Below are 21,536 nucleotides of genomic sequence, written 5' to 3' on the forward strand. Positions count from 1 at the left end.
TTACAGCGTTTACGGTAAATGGACAGATTTTTTATATAGTGTTTTTCTACACTACCTAAACACCTTATACAACTTGCCTCATTCACACAAGCATATTTTTCTGTGCGTTTTCCTACGTAAGTGTTTTTTATCTAATGTTCACACACATTTATGCTCTGATGGATGCATCGAGAGCAACTTGGGTTTGTGTCTTACCCAAAGATATCATTTTCCCAAGCAAATGATCTGCCTAGCTGATTTGGCACAGGTTCTGTGCTGGCTGTCCTACCTGATGATGAAACCCTACCCTTTTATCTGGGCTTAGGACCAGCACCAGAGGTGTATTGGCTTGTGAGTCCTCGTGGGCTCTTGCGTGTCAGGCAAAAGCTAGGGGAAATTATTCCTTTTTCAAGCTACATAAACCAAAAAGATTTTCCAATTTAATCAGTAGTGTTATGAATTAGAAAGGTACCCTGCTTTATTAATAATTATTAGACTCATATTAAAGAAACAACAACACTATGACTGTCTTCTTAAAAAACGAATCACCTTTTTTCCAAATTTCCCTTTTGAATAAACTTCCTAAATGAAAGGTCCCATATTAAAGCCTTTTTTAACAAGTTCATTTAACTCACCTGGCCCCAGGGCCTACAAACTGTAGACATTATTATTATTATTATTAAAACGCTTTCTACCTGTCAGCTTGTTTTTTCACCTAAAGGGTCATCCAGTGATTCGTGAAGTTGGCCGCTGTGGTTAGATAGTAGATAGTAGTATTTACCAATCAGATTGTTGGTAGGTTAATCCGCAGTCCATTAGTCAAAGCATCAGGTTTGTGTGTGAATGTTAGAAAAAGGTTCTTAGACATAGATAAGAGCTGTATGAATGTGTGTGACTGAGTGAATTACACTTGTAGAAAGTGTTTTGATTGCTTAAATTGAGTAGAAAGGCAACACATAAGTACCAGTCCATTTACCCTTACCATTAATTTATAGTGCCACAAGTCTGTGGCCAAAAAAGAGCAATGATATGAGAGTCTTATGAAAATTCCGAAATCCTGCTCATCATGAGATCTGGCCAGCATGAGATTTAAAAAAAAACTCCTGCAAACCTCAAGAACCTTTTACTTCCACTTGATCAATGGAATCGATTCCATTAAATGTAGCATTTCACATTATACTTACGTAACAAAACTACATGAAAAACTTGCATATAATTAAATTACTTTAAGTCAGCATTTTGGGAATAGATATATTTTTGTCTTTAGGCAGCATCGTTGTAAAATGTGCCATATTCAAATACGTTTTCAAAAATGGCATCAACATGCACGCATAAAGACAAGGCCATGTCCTAACACAGAGACCTACACAGTGGTGGACAGGGTTAAAATGATCTCAAGCCTCATCCTAATGCTGTAAACATTTTCCTTTAGTCTAACAGAATATTCTCCTTTGTGGGGGGTTTTTTTCTCATTGCAGCACTTCAGCAGCATCTCTAAGATCATTGAGAACCACCAGAGAAACCCCCTGGTGCTGATTGACAGTCAGAGCAATGCCAAAGAAGCCACCAAGTTATGCTACCCAGTGAAGCCCTAGGCGACCCTCGGTGACTCCAAACAGCAGAGTGATTGGTGCCGAGCGACTCGGTCCACTGTGTTTGCTGACTTTACAGAGGTCACTGGGGGCTGTTGCTCTGTCACTTAAAAAGGCAGGTTTGAAACACACCCGAGTGCAGAGCTTGATTGTTTCAAAACAAGCACAGGAGTCACCCAGTGCGGGCGTGCATGAGAACCTCACCAACACGGAAGCTTCCATCGTGTTATGTTAAAGATTATTTAGATTGACACCCTGGCGAGTGATGTGACATTACAGTGTTACACTGATAATGAATCGTCTTTCCCCAATTTTCTGAGAACTTATCTTGACAGAATTCCTCACTTGTGATAATTCTTTTTTTCCTTTTGACCTAATGCAGCATCAAGTGGTCTGACACTATATGATATATGATTTTATGTATGCATTTCTGCCAAACTGACTAAGAACTGTGTGTGAAAAGCAATCCTTTTTCTACTGTCCACAATGACACCTTGAATTGTAAATCTACAATTATAACTTGCCGAATTGGCATAAATAACGTACACAGAATACTAGAATGTGTCTAGAGCTGGACTTTGAGCTCTACAGGGGACACCAACCAGGTTCAGAATAAACCGCAGGAGCACGCAATGGGATTTCAATAAGCGTGTGAGCCAGACAACACAAATTCAAACCCATCCCAACCCTTAATCTGTGGTTAGGATGTTGTGCAGGAGCAGCAGCCCCATTATCTTTTTCCCCTTCTTCAATGGTGGAAGGACTGCACACTGGACCTGCCTGCACTGATGGCCATGCAGAGCTGAAGTAGCACAGACACAGAGAACTTTTAAACTCATGTTTTATTCACTTTTTTTTTAATGCTCAGTTGGTAAACAGTGTTTTAAAATGAATCAAGGAATGAGACAGCTTTGCTGTGAGCAGAAAGAAGCAGGAAGCAGTAGGTTTATGATAGCAATACTTCAAGGAGCAATTTCTACAAGGTTGTATATTTGGTTTTAATAAAAAAAACTTTTGTCTCGTATATTCAGTCACAACAAAATGCCACCAGGAACTTACAAAGTCTTCCATTTATTCTCTCTTCAACATGTAATGCTATCACACTCGTGTACATTTGTTGCATAAAAATAATTCCTAGGCACTTTGTGAAAAATTCTCAGGTTATATAATATTTTGTACCTCTAGCAGAACTATGTACAATTATAAATCTCAGAAGCTAAACTGAAAAAGAATTATTCACACTTATGAAACGGAGATTCATGCACAATTTATATACATACATCCATTCAATAGTCAGACACAAACAAACACAAGACAGCAGGCACACGTTTCTCTCTTTCTCTCTGTGAATACTGAGGGATCACGGCTGCATGAGGAAATGTCGAGCCACAGTAGGACACCGGTTGAGATTGTCATAGGCTTCGGCCTGATAAGGTGAGGTAACGGGAAATGTATATCCTGCTTTCATAGTGCAATCAAAGGATAAGATTATCATCATTTCAAGTCAAACAGAGGAAATGCACGGAGGACCAAAAAGAATTTAATTAAATAAAAATCATGATCAGATCATCGAGGCCTATTTAAGTTCAAAAATCTAGGTTTGATTTTTTTTTTTAAGAACTCAATTTGTCACTGAACATGACAACACAGGTATGTTTTGAAAGTAGTCCTCAGTGTATTAGCTCCCACTGCATGAACAAATGCATCAAAATATTCTCTTGCAGTTAATACTATATTGGAACATAATTTGGAGTTTACACAAAAGGGGGGGGAAAAAAAAAAAGCAAATACACTTATTTTGCTAATGGCCTGGGGAGGAAACGCATATAGGAAGCACATAAAGGCTAAACCGAAGTATCATAAATAAATGTTTCATAAAACAGCTTATTGGGGTTTTGGTTTTTTTGTTTTTTTGTTTTAAAACACACAGTTTTGGTTTATCTGAGTAACTTGTGGGTCCCTGTGACCCATTCCAAAAAACATAAATATTACAGCTACCACACTGTATAGCCTACCCGTACATAAACTGATCCGTAAAACAGATGGTATGGCAAATATACATATTACAGTGTTCTATAAAGATTTCATACAACAGTGTACTTATGTCACCTTAAATAAAGCTATTGCGTAGACAATAAGACAAACAAAGAACAAAATTATCAACGCCACTTCCTTGTGGCTTTACAAATAATCACTCATCTCCAAAAAGAGGTGCATCAAGCTACTCAGACTGGGAGAGACAATAGGTAAAAATACCCTGAGAATGTGAACCCTCCAGGAAGCATGACTTGATTCTTATCAAAGAAAAGAAGAAGAAAAAAACAACAACAACCTTTTAAACGTAAAAATAAAAATGGTTTCCATTATTGCGTTCTCTTATTGCAAATTCACCTTTTTCCAGACTATTTTAAGTTTGCTTTGGGTTGTTTTGTTTTTTTAAATCCAGTGTGTGCGACATTTAAGAGTTTTCGCAGTTTGGCCTATTCCACTCCATCAGGTGCCGCTGCCGGTGGGCCAGCCACATTTCCTGACTGGTGAAGACCCTGCCACAAAACCAGCAGCGAAACTTCGTCACGACGTCTCTGCTGGGAGACATCACGCCCACCATTTCGTACTTTTTCCTGCTCAACCTGCGAAGTTTGAACTTCAAAGAGAACCTTTCCTGCACTGAGTTTTTACCGCTCCATGCGGCTTCCGTTAGGTCGTCTGCCGCAGGGAGCTCGCTGCTCAAAGCCGAGAGCACGTTCAGAGTCCTGCGTGACAGTATGACCTTCTGCACATCTCCTCTGTACCTGTTCACAACCTCCATGATCCTGGCCACCTCAGGAATGTCAGCATCGGGATGATTTAGCACTACAACAGGCTGGTCTCCTGTTGGACGCTTTACCAGCTGAGAGGGATTTAAGGCTACCAACTTCAAGGTCCTCTCCAGATCTTTTGGGACGGGCTGCCACCAACAGCCAGGGGCTGATGAGGGCTCTTCTTGGATGGCTTTACCAGCAGGTGAATGGTTTTTGTTGAGGATGTTTGTGAAGGAGTCTACAGGTACTTCTCCAAATTTCACCCCTTCAATGCTCCGATCACTCAGCTTTGCAGATGGGCCACAGCAGGAACCCATCTTATCTGCAAAATAAAAAGTAAAAAACACTCAGCATATTTAAAATTACAACTCAAAGTTCAAATATTGGGAATAAAATGCCGTTGGAAATTAAATCTTCAGACATTTTATGTAGAGAAAGTAGAAATTCTAATTTTACCTCGTGTTGGAAGAGCCGGTTGGGAAATAGAGGAAGACTGGGCGCTGGTTTGAGGAGTCACTCCATCAGCAGCAGAACTCATCTCATCATTCGACTCAGGGTAGCGACTGCCATTCTGCGATGGCTCAAGCCCTACATTCTCAAGGCTTGCTTCAGTCACTGACCCAGCCTTTGGATTTGTTGGACTCATCCAAAGGGCTGAAATGCTCTTGTCAACTTCCATGAAGTTCAGCAACTTCTCTGCATCGCCCTCCAGTTCTTGATGTGCCGGAATCAAACCTTCACGTAGATCTGGCGTGTTTGCAGTCATATTTCTAGAACTTGTTGGTTTTGCAGTGCATCCTGGAGTGAAGTCCTCTTTTGGCTTTGATTGCTGAATTGAGCTAATGGCTTCAAATTGGTCATAGAGTTCAGTCTCTGAACCTTTGGTCCATTTCTTCTGGTGTACTTCTAATGGGCACACGGTTTGGACAATCTGTACAGTCTCCTCCATTGCCGTATGAGGATATTGCAGTCCATGCTGGCCACTGCCCTCTGATGGAGACAAAGAAGTTTGTGACACCCACTGCTTGTCCTTCACAGGATTTTTTTTCAATACTATCTTTAAGGACAGCTCTGGTGACCTTTTATTTGCTTTTTTAAACCTGGTCTTCCTTTTACGCCGTCGACATTTCCTCTTGTTTTTTGGCATGACTTTATATTTGGGCATTTGCTCCTCAGCCTCCTTTGTCAACTTCAGATCACTGGAAACATGATTGCCATCACCATAAACAGGCCCCTCCAGCTTTTTAATATGCTCTTCAGTTTCCTGAACAATCTTTAGTTCCTGATTCTCTCGGTTTTCCTGGATGCGAGTGCACTCCGTTGGCTCAGTGTGGGCTGATGCCGGGACATCATTATGTAGTTTATTTTCAGCATGCAGACACGGAGCACACTCGTTCAAAGTCGAGTGACATCCATTTTGGTTGACCACGCACTGAGCATCGCCAGCAGCACTTTCAGCTTCCTTATCTGATGATGCCACCGTTTTCAACCTTTTGCCGTAAGCAGCACCGTTCTGAGCTACAGTTATCTTGTTCTTCAGCGTCAGAACAGTAAGATCTGATGACACGATGCTGTTCTCCTGCATGGGGAGAAGATTTATATCTTGCGGGATGTTTGACAGAACAGTTTTCAGGGCCTTGGTCCATTTCTGGTCACCGGTTTCTCCTGCAACAGATTTCATCAGAAACTTTTGAGTCTCCTCTAGTGTCGTTTGTGGATCTGACAGATGGCAGTATTTATCCAAGAATTCTTTCCCGGGCAGAGAAAGGCAGTCCGGCGTCAGCCAGCGCATTTCCCTAACTGCACTTCTTGTTCTGGGCTTCACATTGGGGATTGTATCATTTGGTTGTATTGCTAGAGAATGAACCGCCTTCCTTTTTTTCTTCTGGTTGCCATTCTGGCACATATGGGCAGTCTTAATGTGCTTAGTTATCAACCATTTCTGAGATGCCTCAAAGCCACAGAGATGACAGTGTAACCTTTGAGTAGTTGATAGCTGATTCACGTCCTTTGTTTGCACCAACAGATCATCGGCTCCTTCCAGGTCCAAATTATGTATGTACACATGCTCTAAAAATACTCTAACATCACCTGTGGAGAATTTCTGGCACATTTCACATGAGTATTTGCCGTTTGGGCAGTGATACGCAGTCAGGTGAGCACTGAATTCAGGCCATGTGCGTCTAATGTCATCATTGCATATGCTGCAGCTAGAAAAAGTGTCTTTGTGGCTTAATAGGTGGACCTGAAGATAGGAGAACTTGTCTGTGCTAAAACTACATACATGACAGGAAAAAAATGGGGCAATCCCTCTGTGTTTTTCCTCAAAGTGTCTCATTAAGTCTTTGGGAACATATTCCAAATTGTCACTGCACTGAGAGCAGGTGAACCGGAGCGCATTCCCATGGTTATTTGTCCCGCACTGGCTTTGCGGCACTTCCTGCGAGGGCTTCTTTGATGAAGGCCGCACTGTGCTCTGCTCCCACTCCTCTGATATCTTTTTTGGTCCACGCTTATCTTCATTTTGCATAGCTAGGGGCTGAACGGCATTCTTCCTGAGGTGGAGCTGTTTGTGGCGGTCTCTGTTCTTATTGTTGGTACGCTGTTTATTATCTCCTGCAGATGTAGCTGTGCAGATACCCACCGAATCCATGGTTTTATTTTGTTTTTTTCCAGATTTCTGAAAGTGCAGAAAAACACAAGCAATTTGGTCATACTGTACTTTATTCTCTGTGCTTCATCATTTTACAGCTGCTGCATTCACTGTCCTGCTCTGCATCCTAATTTAATACAAGTCCACCTGTTGCTGGCCATGGTTCAAACTGTGTCTACCTGGATGTAAAATTACACATATGGTACAATAATAATAAACTATTTGCGACTACCAGGTGCAGGAAACCCACCTGCTCCATTTATGAACTTTCATGCGCTGCATAAACCCAGCATATATGTGCTATGCTAAGCGATGCAGCTAAAAACATCCCTCTCGACTCAAAAAATTAAATAAATGACGCACATAAACAAGAATAGACTGAGCTAGCACTTTTTAGCAGATTAAACAGAGGGGTGCTGCGCGGCCATTGTGCAGTTTGACTTGACCACAACAAAGTGACAAGACTCGCTTTGTAGAGAGACAACGACCGCCTCGGGAATAAAGTTAGACAAAACCGTAGCACCCGAGTCTCTCCACTATCGCACAAACAGGAGTGTTTTTAATTTGGTGACCAAGCTAACTGTTAAAACTGAGGCGGCGTTTAACTGATTTGAATTAACGTGACGCAGAAGAGCTTACAAAGACGGAATAACTTGAGGGATACAAAGCGTGCCAACAAAGTTACACCGCATCCGTTTATTCATCTCGCGTCGACTTTTTACTGCACAAAGACCCGAGCGGTTGAATAAATCATTAATAAAGCCGTAGCTGTTTAACTAGTAGTCTCTGAATTTTTTTCTTTTTTTTTCTTTTTTTTTTACCTTTTCTTTTGTGGAGAGCTTGACAGCTCAGCGAGTGGCAGCCATGATGGTTTTTCATCCGGGGATTACAGCCTCTGAGCTGCTTTTAGCCTTTAGCCGGGTGCCTCCGTCCTGTCCCGGGCCTACAGCTAAGCACAGACGCCGAGCTGATTTAATGGGGAAAACAGCTCTCAGTGTGCCCACGTAGCGTAGTTTAAAAAATAAAAAAAAACTTCTGCTAGCAGAAGACTAGAAAACCGAAAATAGTGGAAATATAACAAGGCGTACATGAAAACACGTATTTTCCAAAATTGTTTGCAAAATAATAATAACAACATTAACTGGTCGCGGCTAACTACTGCAGCCCACAGCTCGCATGCTGGCTTTTGTATGACGGTAACAATTCCACTGAGTAGTCTTAAATGTTATTATGAGCTTTCATACAATATGTTTCTATGTGAATGTAAACTTCTAAGGAAGCTGTTCGTGTCCTTTCCAACATGAACATTTCTAGAGTTATTTTTCTACAGGAGTGGATTAAAGTGAAGCAAATTGTTAAACTGCCCCCAAATAGGACCTTCACAGATTGGTCCACATGGTCACAAAAAACCTAATCTCCACACACCTTCACGCTCACCATCCAATGAAGACATTTACATCACTCAAACCAAGGACACCCTGGGAATTGAGGAATAATCCCAGGCTACTCACAGCAAAATTTCAGTTTTAAAGATTGTTTACATTTCTGCCCCCAAAGTGTGCTGCCAACTTTTGCATTTATGTTTCTTTTTGAAACAAAAAAATGAAAAATTTGGGCATTGCTCTTGGTTTTGGATACTGTGTCAAATACAGTGAAAATACAATGAACTTTATTTTGTGCATTTTTAGAATGATTCGACAGCCACACGTTGTTAGACAACAGTTATGCAATGTCCTCAATTTCACAGTCGCATCCACACCTTGTTCCTCACATCCAGTTTCAACATAGAAAGTTGGTAATTGTGAAAATGCTCAACTCAAGTCTTTAAAATGGGACTTTAAGAATTATTGATTGATGGCTACATCAATTTTTTTGGATGGAGCAAAAGCAAGGTGAGGATTATTACAAAAATAAAAACTATGTAGGAAATTTGTGTCTTTATATTTTTTATTTAAGTATTTAGGTCTCTTCGATCATATATAGTGTGTTACTGGATCATAATTATTGATTCATTCATGATTTTAACTTCTACTGAGTATCCAGTAGACAGTCTATATGTCTATGAAGTGCTGTGTATACAATTAACAGTGACTGAAAAAAAATCAATGAATGTTACACAATGTAAGTATAATCTGATGGTTTTGTTTCTTTCGGTTTTGTTTTGTATAAGAAGTAAAACCCTGTGGTAGTCAATCAACACAAAAAGATCTGAACTGGTGATAGCCTCAGTCAGACTCAAGCAGGGATATGTTTGTATTTGTTATTCCAGGCAGGTACAGCGTTGAATGCAGTCTATAATACTGCAAAACACTGAAGAAGTGAAAGTTTAGGTTGCCTCTACTCTGCCTGCTATATCCTTTGGGTTTGTGGAGCACTTCACAAATTTAATTAACACACAGTGAAGGGCTTCGTATAGTTCAATAGCAGCTATAAAATTTGACCACTGGGCCTGGAGTGGAGCAAATGTGACACCCTTTATTGCAGCTACTTAATGGGCTGTAGATTCATTCGCACTTGTGACCTTTCGGCAATCTTTAATAAGACTCTCTAATTTGAATTGTAAATGGACATAATCACTATAGGGATTTTAATAAGTGACTTCGTGTAGGTACAAATTAGTATGCCATCTTTTACTGACTGACTTTTTAAGTATTAAAAGTATGAGACAGTAGAATGCTGACTCTTCAGAGCTGACCCACACTTTCTAAACCACCGACATGACCCTATCCATGGATTTTTAATTACAAACTGTGCCATCTGTCCTTTATGATTAGTTTACAAAAATCACTTTTAGATTTTAAAGTTGTCAGAACAATGCCCCCCTAACAGAGTTTAAATGAATGCATCTGGGCAGCATTGCAGATTTTAGCTGGGTCTCCAGAGGAATGTTGCCTATTTTGAGACACCAATGCCAGGAAGTAAACAGCTTTATGATGCTAACCTTAAATAGGATCAGTAACTTAAAGGTTGTTTACATCATCTGCCATTTCTCTCCATGTGCTTTTTGAATGACTCTGCAGTGGCTTGGTCACACTACTGAGCCGGACAATAGCTGTCAGCTGCACTCCAAGTAGGAGCTGCATGACACAACAAAGAAGAAGAAGAAAAAAGCCACTGGCTCCCTCCACCCAGGACACCATTCGTTTCCGCCGACAGACAGTTTCAGTCCTTTATAAAGACGGCTTCCCACCGCCTCAGCAATATCTACCACAGAGTGGTTAGCATTACCAATCCTCTTAACCCTCACCCCCTGCATGCAGCCACACTCCCAGACTGCTCTTTCCATTATTTAAATGCATCACGGAAGCAGTGTGGTGTTTTCTTGTAAAATGTAAAGTTGTTATGCGCCAGACAATATTTAAAAAATAAAAAGGTTGTCTTAAGTGATGTTAATGTTAACCTTTAAAATGTTATCTTCAAGTTACTGATCCATTGTTGCAAGATAAGGACTAGGTGTGGCTCAGTCAGTCGTACCGGCATCCTTATCACAGCCCCTGGGAAGCCACCAGGGAGTCGACCCTTCTTTGATCTTCCTTTGTCACCTGATAAAACTTGTCCCCAGCATTGGTGGCTCAAAATAGTCAACATTCCTCTGTAGCCCCAGCTAAAAATCTGCACTGCTTCCCGAATGCACTCATTTACATATATCAAATCAATTTCCCTCACCATCATCACTAAAATGGGTTCTTCTGCTAACCTGGAAAATCTGGAAAAGTGCATTACATAGAATTCCCCTTGCTCTTGAAGTTATAGAGGAACAGATGTTACTTTAACCTATTTGAGTTAAATTAAATGGTCCTGTGCCTCTGGGACAAACTGACCCATTTTGGAGTTGCATTACAAAAAGTGACTGATTGAATTACTTTGCCTGCACAGGGATTTTTTTTACATGTATATTGGAAAAACAATTATTCTTCTATTGTACGTTTTAAAGGTCATCACACTCTCCTGGGAGTAGATAAAACTCAGTTAGGTAAATGTAGCCACAAAGAAAAGAATCACTTTCACATTTGTTATCACAGCTGTGTACACAAACACACGTGACGCACATGTAAATTCAATGAGCATTTTCTTTTTAGTAGATTTTCACCATATTTCATTCATTGAATGTGCTGCACTGATGGATTGGCCCACTATTTTAGTTTTTACTTTCACTTGATATTTTCACTTTCATAAGAGAAAGGAACAAACCAGTATCATCTAGCCTAGAAACCAACAACCTGGTTAGAAGGAATGGTTACAGTGACTCAGCACTACTGTGAGACAGCAAGACAAACAAGACAGATATGAGTTTCTCTAAAACTAATATAATATAATATAATATAATATAATATAATATAATATAATATAATATAATATAATATAATAATTGAGAACAGAAAAAGTAAACCCATGTCAAACATTTATGAGAACACGAATAAGAAAAAGGTTAGTGACAAGAAGTGGGTGGGTTCTCAAACAACTTGTGAGCAACTGAAGCTGCTGTAAATGACACAGGATACTACTGATGGACTTATGACCTGACAGTAAACAGTGGTGATGCTAGAATCTGTAGGGGTCCTAGGCAAAAATTGACTTTATTCAAGTGTCTCTCCCTACTGTTCAGGCTAGACTAGCAGCATTAATTATTTCACATTATATTTAACCATCATTATGTTCATTATCTCCACTCACAACTGTCTTGCCGGTTTTCTCCACCTTCCCTTTTTTCTTCATTGTTTAACTACTCTTCATTTGTGAAGTGTCTTCTGCTGTTGTTAGGGTAGTTTAACTTCTTCCCCTCTTTTATACCAGTACTTAAGTAGAGTTTTTGTGCCAAGACCTATCGTTCAGGAGAATACTGCAGAGTGCTCATGCTCCAGCACTGATATAAATGGTAAAGAGTTGTGGCGACGTCACTGCTTGTACACAACACGACCAATGTGCTGAGTATAATTGCAAACTTTCAGTGTCACCATGCTGTAGGGTAAACCAGACCCCGCTAGTATGGCCCACCAAGAAGTTACCTCTCTTGCCTTGTGACCAGCTTGCAGTGGGAGTCAGTGGAGTCACATCAGGCCCCCCTAAAGAGGTCAAGTCTCTTTGACTGTCTCTGCAATTTTGTTTTTGTTTGCTTTTAATTCAAGGGCACTGGTTGCCACTGCTGTAGGTTAAAGTTTGTCAGCACTTGGGGGACCTCTTCTGGTGTTGGGCCCCAAGCACCTGCCTTTTTTGGCTGTTGGCAAGCTGGACCAGCTGTCAGCTTCAAAGCAATGCATGATGAGCTAATCACTTCCCATGCATCTTTATTGTTTATCTGAAAATGTGGGCAGTACAAAAAATGAAACTGCTAGAAAACTGTTCTTTTACCAGCTTTCTGTGTTTGGCCCGTTTTAACATTTTACAATTCAATATAGATAGCCTATAGGAACTGCAATATTGGGATGTGGGCACAAATTAGATGTTGCCATTCCCATTCATTGATCATTGGCTGCAATAGGAAAGCAGCTAAGCAGACTTTGCAGTGATTGGATGTTGACAGTTGTTGCTTATCTGTAATTGGTTGCAACCTGTGCAGTACTTGTAAAGACAATGGAATGATGCTTTCAAGTGATAATCAAAAACAAAATCTAACAGGTAAACTGTGTTAAACAGCTAGATGTTGCACCAAAATGTTTTACAATGCACATCTTTCAATTGAAAACATCTGTTGCACTTTATCGGCTACTAGGTTGGTTGTAGTGTAGTGGTTGTAATATTTCACCTCCAGTTTTCCCGGCTGTCTTTCGGTTGGTTGTTCACGAGGGGTCGCAACTTTTCGAACAGCACTTGAACGCACCAGTAGTGTTTGGACTCGTGTTGCCGACTCTCAGCAGCTACAACAATGAGTGCGAGCAGAGCTTGTTTGGCTAGTTTGAATTGAAGTTTTCTTCAGTGAAACTGCCCGTAATATTTCACTACATGTGCTCTCTGGGTGAGTCTCCGCTTCGGGTTAGACAGGAGTCGCGTTTCTTTTCACATTCTCACCTCAGAAAAAGAAGAGAAAGATGATTGACTTCACTGTTCCCACTTCTGATCCGCTATCGTGAAAAGTGACATGGCTGTGTGTTTGGAGATTTAGTGTCATTGTGCGGCTTTTTTTTTTTCCTGTGCTCTTTCTGAGACACGTTTTAGTTGATTAACTGCCATTCCAATGTTTTGTCTTTGCCAGGTTTCCAAAGCACTGTATTAAATGGAGCTGGAGGACCAATGGTGGAAAGGACAACTTGCTGCAGATATATACCAGGCGCTGCGATACAAAGTGAGTCACACCGGGTCATTTATGTGGTGGCTGCTAAAAATGATGCAAAAACTATGAGAAAGGTTACCTGTAGTGTCATCCTTCACATTCATCAGTAACTTCTTCTGTCGTGCTGTTTTACATTTTGATGTTGAAATAGCAGTGCAAAACTGTAAATAGTGAAATCTGAGTTACTTTTGAAAACGATATTGATTCCTTATTTTAATAGGCATGAACTTGTCTTTGCTCGCTTTAAATTGCTTGCTGCTTGAGTAATCTCATAGGACTACAGCAGAATAAACCTAAAGTCTAGTTCAGTTACAATGAAAGATGTGTCTTTTTGAAATCTCAAAACACGTTGTCCCATAGGAGCTCAAGTTACCTTCCTTCAAAGGTCAGTCCCCTCAGCTCAATTTGAGGCGATACTTCGCAGACCTCATAGCCATTGTCAGCAACCGCTTCAGGCTCTGTCCTACGGCCAGGCACCTGGCCGTCTACCTGCTGGACCTCTTCATGGACCGCTATGACGTCACGGTGCAGCAGCTTCACATGGTCTCGCTCTCGTGTCTTCTTCTGGCCAGTAAGTGTGCAGCTGACTTCACTTTTCAACACATCTAACTAGTAAGTGTCCACACTGGTGTGACAGATTGGGTGATTGTTCTTTGCTTACAGGTAAGTTTGAGGAAAGGGAGGACCGGGTGCCAAAGCTGGAAACACTAAACAACCTGGGTTGCATGAGCTCCATGAACCTGGTCCTGACCAAGCAGGGTTTACTGCATATGGAGCTGCTCCTGTTGGAAACTTTCCAGTGGAACCTGTACCTCCCTACGTCGGCCCATTTTACAGACTACTACCTCTCTATTGCGGTCCATGAGGGTGATCTGCATGATGGCTGGCCTATGACATGCCTGGAAAAGACTAAACTATACATGGCCAAATATGTGGATTACTTTCTTGAGGTTTCCTTGCAAGGTACCATGCATTTTGGATGTATTTGTGCAGTGCAGTCTTGCTTATCAGTATTATCAGTTTCTAGTGGAGCTGATAACGTTGATTTTCCAGTTATCAGAAGCTCCTCAGAGCCTATCCAGATAGCAAACAGTAGTTGAAACAGTTAAATCACTATTCGTCTGTCAACCTACATTAAATTGAATCAACGTTGATTATCAGTTTTGCACCGTCTGTTAATACTCAAACAGCACTGATCATCATTGCTGATGATCAGTGGGACGTCACTGGTATTTCAACTGATATTAAAGAACAAATTACTAATAATATTTTTGAAATATTGTATTGCAGAGGATGTTAGATTAAATATCTAACCTTAAACATTAGGGTTTAACATGTAAATACCAATGTATAACTTTACATCGTTTTAAAGCAAGAGTTTATTCTTCTTCTTTTTTTAGTGGAAGTTTAGTTTAAAGTCCTTTTTGGTGAATTCACTCCTACATTGTTTCATATGTAGGATTATATGGCTTCAGAACTGCCACAAATCTTTATGGCGCTTTCAACATGGTGCTGAAAACAATCCTCCGAGATTTTGGTTGTTGATATGTTGATATGATAGCATCACAGTGTTACTCCATGGTGCAAATCTCCTGTTCCACCACATTCCTAAGGTGTTCTAATTCACTTAGATCTGGTGACTGTGGAGGTCGTATAAGTACCATAAATTCACTGTCGTGTCCAAGAAACCAGTTTGTTACGTGCTTTTGTTCCAGCTGGGAGCAGCCATAAAGGCATGGGTACAGTCAGCAACTGTACTCAGGTAGGCAAAACAATGCTAAATTAGTAATAAGGGCACCAAATTGCACCAAGAACATATCTGCAACACCATTAAATCACCACCGCAACAACAACTGAGTGTCATTAAACCAAGGGAATGTTTTCTCAGTCTTCGCCTTGGTTTCCTGTTCTCAGTTAGCAGGAGTGGCACCCGGTGGGGTCTTCTGCTGCTGTAGTCCATCTGTTTCCAGTTTCAATGTGTTCTGCATTCAGATGCTCTTCTGCATGCCTTTGTTGTATCAAGTGGTTATTTGAGTTACTGGTGCCTCTTAGAGATGGTCACATGTGAAAATCCCAGTACATCAGCATTTTCCAAAATATTCAGTGCAGTGTGTCTGGAACCAATTCCAACAATTACGCCACATCCCAAGCCACAACAGCTCAAAAACATTTACCACTGTTTACCACACCCCAACTCAGCACCTACACTGGACAAATGTGCAGTACTCCTAGCAGGCTTGGGCAAAAACACTTTGAGGTTTTATCAATATTTTAGCATGAATCAAACATTTTTATAGCACTAAAATCTCAAACTTAAAGTTAACATTTTTTTTTAATGTTGTCTTGTAACATTGAGGGAAAGTTAAATTAAATTATTTATCACAGGTTTGCTTTCTCATTTCTTTCCATATTACCTTTTAAAAAAAATTCCACTAACTGCTTTTTTTACATAAAACATTTATACCTACACATTCAGAATAATAAGGAAATGTAAGTGGAAAATAACAGTGTCCACCCACAAAAGTTGATCTTTGAGTTTGCTTGGCCAGTTTTTTAAAGAGAAGATGTACTTTAATTGTCATTCATGACTAGTGAGAAAATAACTGTTCTTTGTGTTTATCCTTCTAAAATTAATTGAATCCTAAAATAATACAGTATAACAGCTGCAGTAATGGCAGTCTAAATTCTACTTTCTAAGGCTATCTAGCGTTATCAACAATTTAGCTAGTTTTATCTTATCTATCATAATTAGATTCTACATGCTAATTTAGATGATTTGAATAAGAAATTTACTTTATAGCATGTTGGTTCTATGTATATTTAAAATTTTCAGTCTGGCATTTTAAGTTATAAATGGGTTACTGAGAAAATACATTCAGTCCTAGCAATAGCTAAAGCTAGCAAATGCTGGCTATCGCAGTATTTAGCTTAGCACAGATATTTTAGGTCTTTATCTGTTTCGTCTTTTGAAATGTCTGTGAAAGTAGCATCGATGCCCGATGGTTTAGCAAACTAGTGTAGTTCCTGTTAAGCCATAATGCAGCTACTGTAGCAGATCTCAGTTTTTAAATTCATTTTGGACATAATGTCTGTTTTCATGAAGAAAAAAATGTAAAAATGAGGATTGGGGTTTTTGGGGTGTTAAATCTGGGGTGCTTTTTTTTTTTTTCTCCTCAGATCATGTCTTTTTGTGTTTTGCACCTTCACTGGTGGCTGCTGCGTGTGTGGCCGCCTCACGCCTGATCCTTCACCTGTCACCTACATGGCCACCGCGACTGCAGCGCCTCACAGGCTACGCATGGGAGAACCTAATCCCGTGTACAGAGAAACTACTCATGTGCGTATCTAACAATAACCTTGCACAAAGTTGACTTGTATATGTGCTGAATATGAAAGTGAACGCTCAACACGGTTGATTAAAATGACTTGGGACAGTTAGGTGCTGCGTTTCAGGTTTGAGTGTTTTGACACTGATGCCTCACAATGGCACAGCAGAACAAAAGAAGCCAAAGCACAACAGAAGCACACACCTTACACATACAAGAGATTTACATCAGCACTCGGTGTGCAGCATTGACTCTTTTTGCTAATCAACAGTGCAACTCTTTGCCCCTTCTTTCCACAGTGCACATGACAGTGACGTCAAAGAGGCCAACAAGCAAAAGTGTCAGCAGCCCAACCAGCAGCAGCAGCAGGGTCAGACAGCTTACCACACCTCAGCTCAGTACCTCAACCGAACAAATGCGCAGTACCCCCAGCAAGCTCCACAGCCAGTCACAGCCCCTAACCACCTGCCTGCCTCCTACCTCAGCCACTCCACTGCCAACGGCCCCCAGAGCATCAACACCCAAACCATCTCCACGTCGCTGGACCCAAAGTCTAACATTCCCAACAGGGCATTCCAAGTCAGCATGCACTATACTTGCGCTGCTCCGTGCTTTGACAGATGATGGATTTCCAAGGTTTAGTCATTTTGGAAGAGGTAGAGTTAAGATACTGCCATCGATTTCACCGGATCAGAACAAGACGAAGAGGGAGGAAAAAAGAAAAGAAAAAAATCTTGTTTTTAATTTGAAGAGTCTTGATGAGATTGGTGCAGCACTTTGAATCACAGTACACAATGTGCAATATGCCAAGTCTGCTGTAGTTTTCTTATTTGTTTTTCAAGATGGTTCAGGTAAGAATGTAGTTGTGAATTGCCTCTTGGCACAGTTTGCACCCTGTATCCACTGTCACTGTTACTGCGTTACAGACCAAAAGTCTCGTATTCAGTTAAGCCAAAGTATTTCAGAAATACTATATGTACAGTTACTTTGTGCCTTTAGCCATTGTGACTATTAGTATAAGTTAAAACTGCAGTAACAAAAGGGGATTGACATTGTTTTGTAGTTGACGTGAGAGTTAATGTTTCTGTAGCTTTGTGGGTTTTTTCCACAAAAACTATTTTTGTTTGTTTGGATGAATGTCATTTGTAAGACAAGGAAATAATATACCCCCTAGATGTCACAACGTACAGTATTAGCAGAGTAAATGTTCCCATGTGGATGGAGGACAGAGTGCATTCTACAATGACTGTTTTAAATAAAATATAAACCTGTGTTAAACTGTGATTCTAGTCCAGTGGATTTGTTGCAATATGTATCATTAAGTATAACTGCTGCTTGCATGACTGCAACTTACCATCACTTCTGATTCTCTGATTTAACGTTCAACATGTGGTGTAGTAATCATCTAGGAAAAACTCATTTCTGACTTTGCTACAAAAATATGACCAGCTTTATTCTTCAACACATTCTGAGTTCTCCTCGTGATTTCTTTTGGAATAGTTCTCCACACTTCTGGAAGGAGCTCTTCTTTGGGTGTTGGCTTTTATTCTGTTCTTTGTCTGCTATAATAATCTGGGCTCTAAGGAGGCCCATCAATGGTTGATGGTGTTGCATTGCTTTTATTGTATTGGCACTGTTTGGGGATCATTGTTGTACTAAAAATTGAAGCGGTTGGCAATCAGATGATTTCCAGATGGTACTGAAATAGATTATAATCTGATGGTACTTTTCTCTCCAACAGACTGGTTCAAATGCAGTCTGAAACCATGACACAGCTGCCACTATGTTTTATGGCTGTAGACACTCACTATTGTATCTCTCCTGACATCTTCTGTATGTATGACCCTAATTTGATTGGAAAATTTCAAATCTAGATTGATCACTCCATAAGTCTGTTTTGTATTTACACTGGTTCTCAGCGCAGTTCTTGTGTAATTTTGTATACCTTGGCATTTCTTAAGAAGAGAAACATGGTGACGGTTCTCCTGATGAAGCTTCTGATGAGGTTTCAGTGAGCAGTAGATGGATGAACAGAAGGTCCTGTGTCAGGTCCTGTAACAGCTCTTTGAGAATCATCTTGTTCCTGCAAAAATTCTATTTATGTCTATCAGACTGTGGTGTCTTTGGCATTTTCCAAAGATTCAACTAAAGAGATTGGAACAAATTTGTAACAGGTTTCAAGTAACAAAGTGCCTAAAATTATTTAAAACGGATTCTCTGCTAAGATGTCCGTAACAACAGAGGTTAAGGAATAATTTATAGGTCATTGTCAAGTGGCTTTATCTTAATTGTACTGATTGTCCCTAGCAGCTGACTGCTCCATGCTAAATTTTAGTCATTCAGTCAGAAGAAATTTTTAACTTACACATAACCAATAGATTTAATAAGTGAAGCAGAATACAACCAAATAAATGTGTTAAAGTTAAAAATCAGTCTGACACCAAAACAATTGAAATTACTTAAGATGAGCAAAAACAGAGTTTAAAAATGGCTCGCTTAATGTAGTAAAAAGAGAATATTAAGTGACACTTGTGGCTCAGTATGAGAGCGCATACTGATGAAATGTCTGAGTGGGTGTTACATGTTGTGTAGGATCAAAATAATCAATTAACAAGACAAGTGTGTTGCGATCCAATACAGAAATTTTCCATGTTTTAATTTTGCAAAATCAGAGTCAGATCTATAACATCCCTGGTACATGTGTGCCTTCCCTACTCCGTTGTCATTTGTTTAACATTTGTTTGTTTGACACAGCATCCTGGTGGCAGCTAAAAGGAAAAGACAAGCTGTGAATGAAAGCATTTGTTTTATGTCTACATCTGTTATGCTTACATTGTGTTTCACACCTTTTACAATATGTTGGATATGTACATTAAGGACATTTTTTGAAAAGACAACCCACAGTCTGCAGAGGGCAGTGTGTGCCACATTTCTTATGCTGCTTTTCTCTTCAGCTTTACATCTATTGTGTATTCTCTCTTGTGAGCTATAAAATCATCTTTATCAGACAGTTGACCGAGTAATATCCTAAACACGTCAGCCAGCTATTCAACTGAGTGTGCGTTAGACTGCCTCTAAAGTTATACAATTATGTGGTTAAAATGCAACTACAGTTGTTAAGCTCTAGACTTAAGACGTAAAACCACTCTCTCGTTGCTTAGATAAACTCTAAACCAATTTGGTTTCCTTCCACTTCCACGTTTTTATTTATTAACTCCCGGGTCTTTAAAGAAAACCCTAATTTCAGCAAGTTCCTGTTATAAAACAATGTGGTCAAGCCTGACTGAAACAACGCTTCCAAATAAACCTCTGAAGCATGTCTTCCTGCCTGTCGTGATGTGGCAAACCTACAAAAATAGAATTTCCGATCTAGGCTGTGGGCTGCAGAAAGCTTCCTGTGGAGGAGGACATAAAGTGACGTAGTCTTCTTGCTTTGTATATGTTGCTTCCTCTACTAATCTGTGCATGTAAGTTCACCAGAAGTTCACAACTCTGTTTTATCTTACTCAGATTATATCCTCCCATATTTTGGCATAAAAGCTGCAACTAACTCACACACCTTTTTTCTTTTATGTGTTTGGTGCGTGGCCTTGTCATTTCAAGAAAGGGCAGTAAAGGTTAGTTAAATGACCTATTGTACTTTTCTGTAGTAAAATTTCAAAGCAGCAGTAGACATATCACCACTAATGAATTAACCAGACTAACAGGTACATGGTTTGTTTACATAAAGTCTGACATTGCCTGGTATTCTCCCAAATCTTCTTTAAATCAGAAATTCTGGGATTGGAAGTTGCACATTGTGAAAGCAAATCTATCAACACTTTTGAAGTCTGAGATTTTGAGTTGAGCCTAAAAAAAAGTCAGCAACCTCACTAGCAGGCATTAAACCAAAGACTCTTCCACTGGGCTTTGTTTATTTGTTCGGTCAGTCTGTCATTTTTGTCATTTTTTGTTTTTGTTTTTTAGGAACATATGTCATGGAAAAACAGAATAGAAATAGAAACAAGTTAAACAGTAAATGCAAAAAAAAGTATTTGTCTGCCTTCACAGTGATTATATGCTCTAATTCATTCGAAAGGTGTTCCATTGACTTGAGGTCTGGACTCTGTGCAGGCCAGTCACGTTCTTCCACACCAAACCATCTCATCCATATCTTTATGGACTTTGCTTTATGGACTGGTGTGCAGTCATGTTGGAACAGGAAGAGGGTCATCCTCAAACTGTTCCCATATAGTTGGGAGCATGAAATTGCTAACAAATCCAGACTCGTTCATTGGATTACCAGTGGAGTAGCCTGTTCCATCACTCCAGAGAACATGTGTCCACTGCCCTAGAGTCCAGTGGTGGCATGCTTTACACCACTGCACCCAAAGTTTGCATTGCTCTTGGTGATGTAAGGCTTAGATGCATGCTGCTTGACCAGTGAAGCCCATGAAGTTCTCTACGCACTGTTTTTGAGCTCATCTGAAGCTTACATGAAGCTTGGAGGTCTGTAGCGACTGACTCTGCAGCAAGTTAGCGACATCTGCACACTCTGCTCCTGGGCATCTGTTGACCCTGCTCTGAGATTTTACATTGTCCACCACTTCATGGCTGACTTGCTGTCTTTCCCAATCACTTCACTTTGTTATAACACCACTAACAGTTGACTGTGGAATATTTAGTAGTGAGGAACTTTCACGAGTGGACTTGTTGTACATCCACACAGGAATTCACTAAGCAGCTGAGAGTGACCCATTCTTTCACAAATACTCGCAGAAGCAGTCTGCATCACTAGGTGCTTGATTTCATACATCTGTGAACATGGAAGTGATTGAAACACCAGGATTCAATAATTTGGATAGTGAAGAAATAATGTGCATAAAAAGAGTCTTTTACAGCAGAGTTTTATCTGCATAAGAAGGGCTTCATCCTTCT

The 21,536-nt window shown here is 40.1% G+C and overlaps 3 protein-coding genes across 6 annotated transcripts in view; 2 read left to right on the top strand and 1 right to left on the bottom strand.

The window, feature by feature from the left end:
- blnk (B cell linker) overlaps positions 1-3,339 on the top strand; it is a 25,767-nt gene extending 22,428 nt beyond the window's left edge. For all 4 annotated transcript variants that reach the window (XM_082556396.1, XM_082556398.1, XM_082556397.1 and 1 more), the window contains one exon: positions 1,458-3,339. In XM_082556396.1, the coding sequence (XP_082412522.1) occupies positions 1,458-1,574 (117 nt within the window). In that variant the 3' untranslated portion in view covers positions 1,575-3,339. The remainder of the gene's footprint in view (positions 1-1,457) is intronic.
- znf518a (zinc finger protein 518A) lies at positions 2,627-8,410 on the bottom strand. Its single transcript, XM_082556387.1, has 3 exons — positions 7,847-8,410; positions 4,829-7,052; positions 2,627-4,694 (listed from the first exon to the last, which is right to left on the bottom strand). The coding sequence occupies exons 2-3, from the start codon at positions 7,023-7,025 to the stop codon at positions 4,030-4,032; spliced, it is 2,862 nt and encodes a 953-aa protein (XP_082412513.1). The 5' UTR covers positions 7,026-7,052; positions 7,847-8,410; the 3' UTR covers positions 2,627-4,029.
- Positions 8,411-12,788: 4,378 nt separating this feature from the next.
- Positions 12,789-17,901, top strand: ccnj (cyclin J). The gene is made up of 6 exons (XM_082557542.1): positions 12,789-12,978; positions 13,216-13,305; positions 13,654-13,864; positions 13,957-14,256; positions 16,471-16,630; positions 16,919-17,901. The coding sequence occupies exons 2-6, from the start codon at positions 13,237-13,239 to the stop codon at positions 17,241-17,243; spliced, it is 1,065 nt and encodes a 354-aa protein (XP_082413668.1). The 5' UTR covers positions 12,789-12,978; positions 13,216-13,236; the 3' UTR covers positions 17,244-17,901.
- The last annotated feature ends 3,635 nt before the right edge of the window (positions 17,902-21,536 follow it).

The sequence above is a fragment of the Aulonocara stuartgranti genome (genome assembly GCF_965226115.1).
Source record: "Aulonocara stuartgranti genome assembly, chromosome: 13".
NCBI classification, from domain to species: domain Eukaryota; kingdom Metazoa; phylum Chordata; class Actinopteri; order Cichliformes; family Cichlidae; genus Aulonocara; species Aulonocara stuartgranti.

Excerpts from the sequence above, each read along its gene's own strand:
- ccnj (XM_082557542.1), top strand. The coding sequence starts at position 13,237 with ATGGAGCTGGAGGACCAATGGTGGAAAGGACAACTTGCTGCAGATATA. Across the intron at positions 14,257-16,470 it reads TCTTGAGGTTTCCTTGCAAG|ATCATGTCTTTTTGTGTTTT; the intron begins GTACCATGCATT and ends TTTTCTCCTCAG. Across the intron at positions 16,631-16,918 it reads TGTACAGAGAAACTACTCAT|TGCACATGACAGTGACGTCA; the intron begins GTGCGTATCTAA and ends TTCTTTCCACAG.
- znf518a (XM_082556387.1), bottom strand. The coding sequence starts at position 7,025 with ATGGATTCGGTGGGTATCTGCACAGCTACATCTGCAGGAGATAATAAA. Across the intron at positions 4,695-4,828 it reads ACCGGCTCTTCCAACACGAG|ATAAGATGGGTTCCTGCTGT; the intron begins GTAAAATTAGAA and ends TTTATTTTGCAG.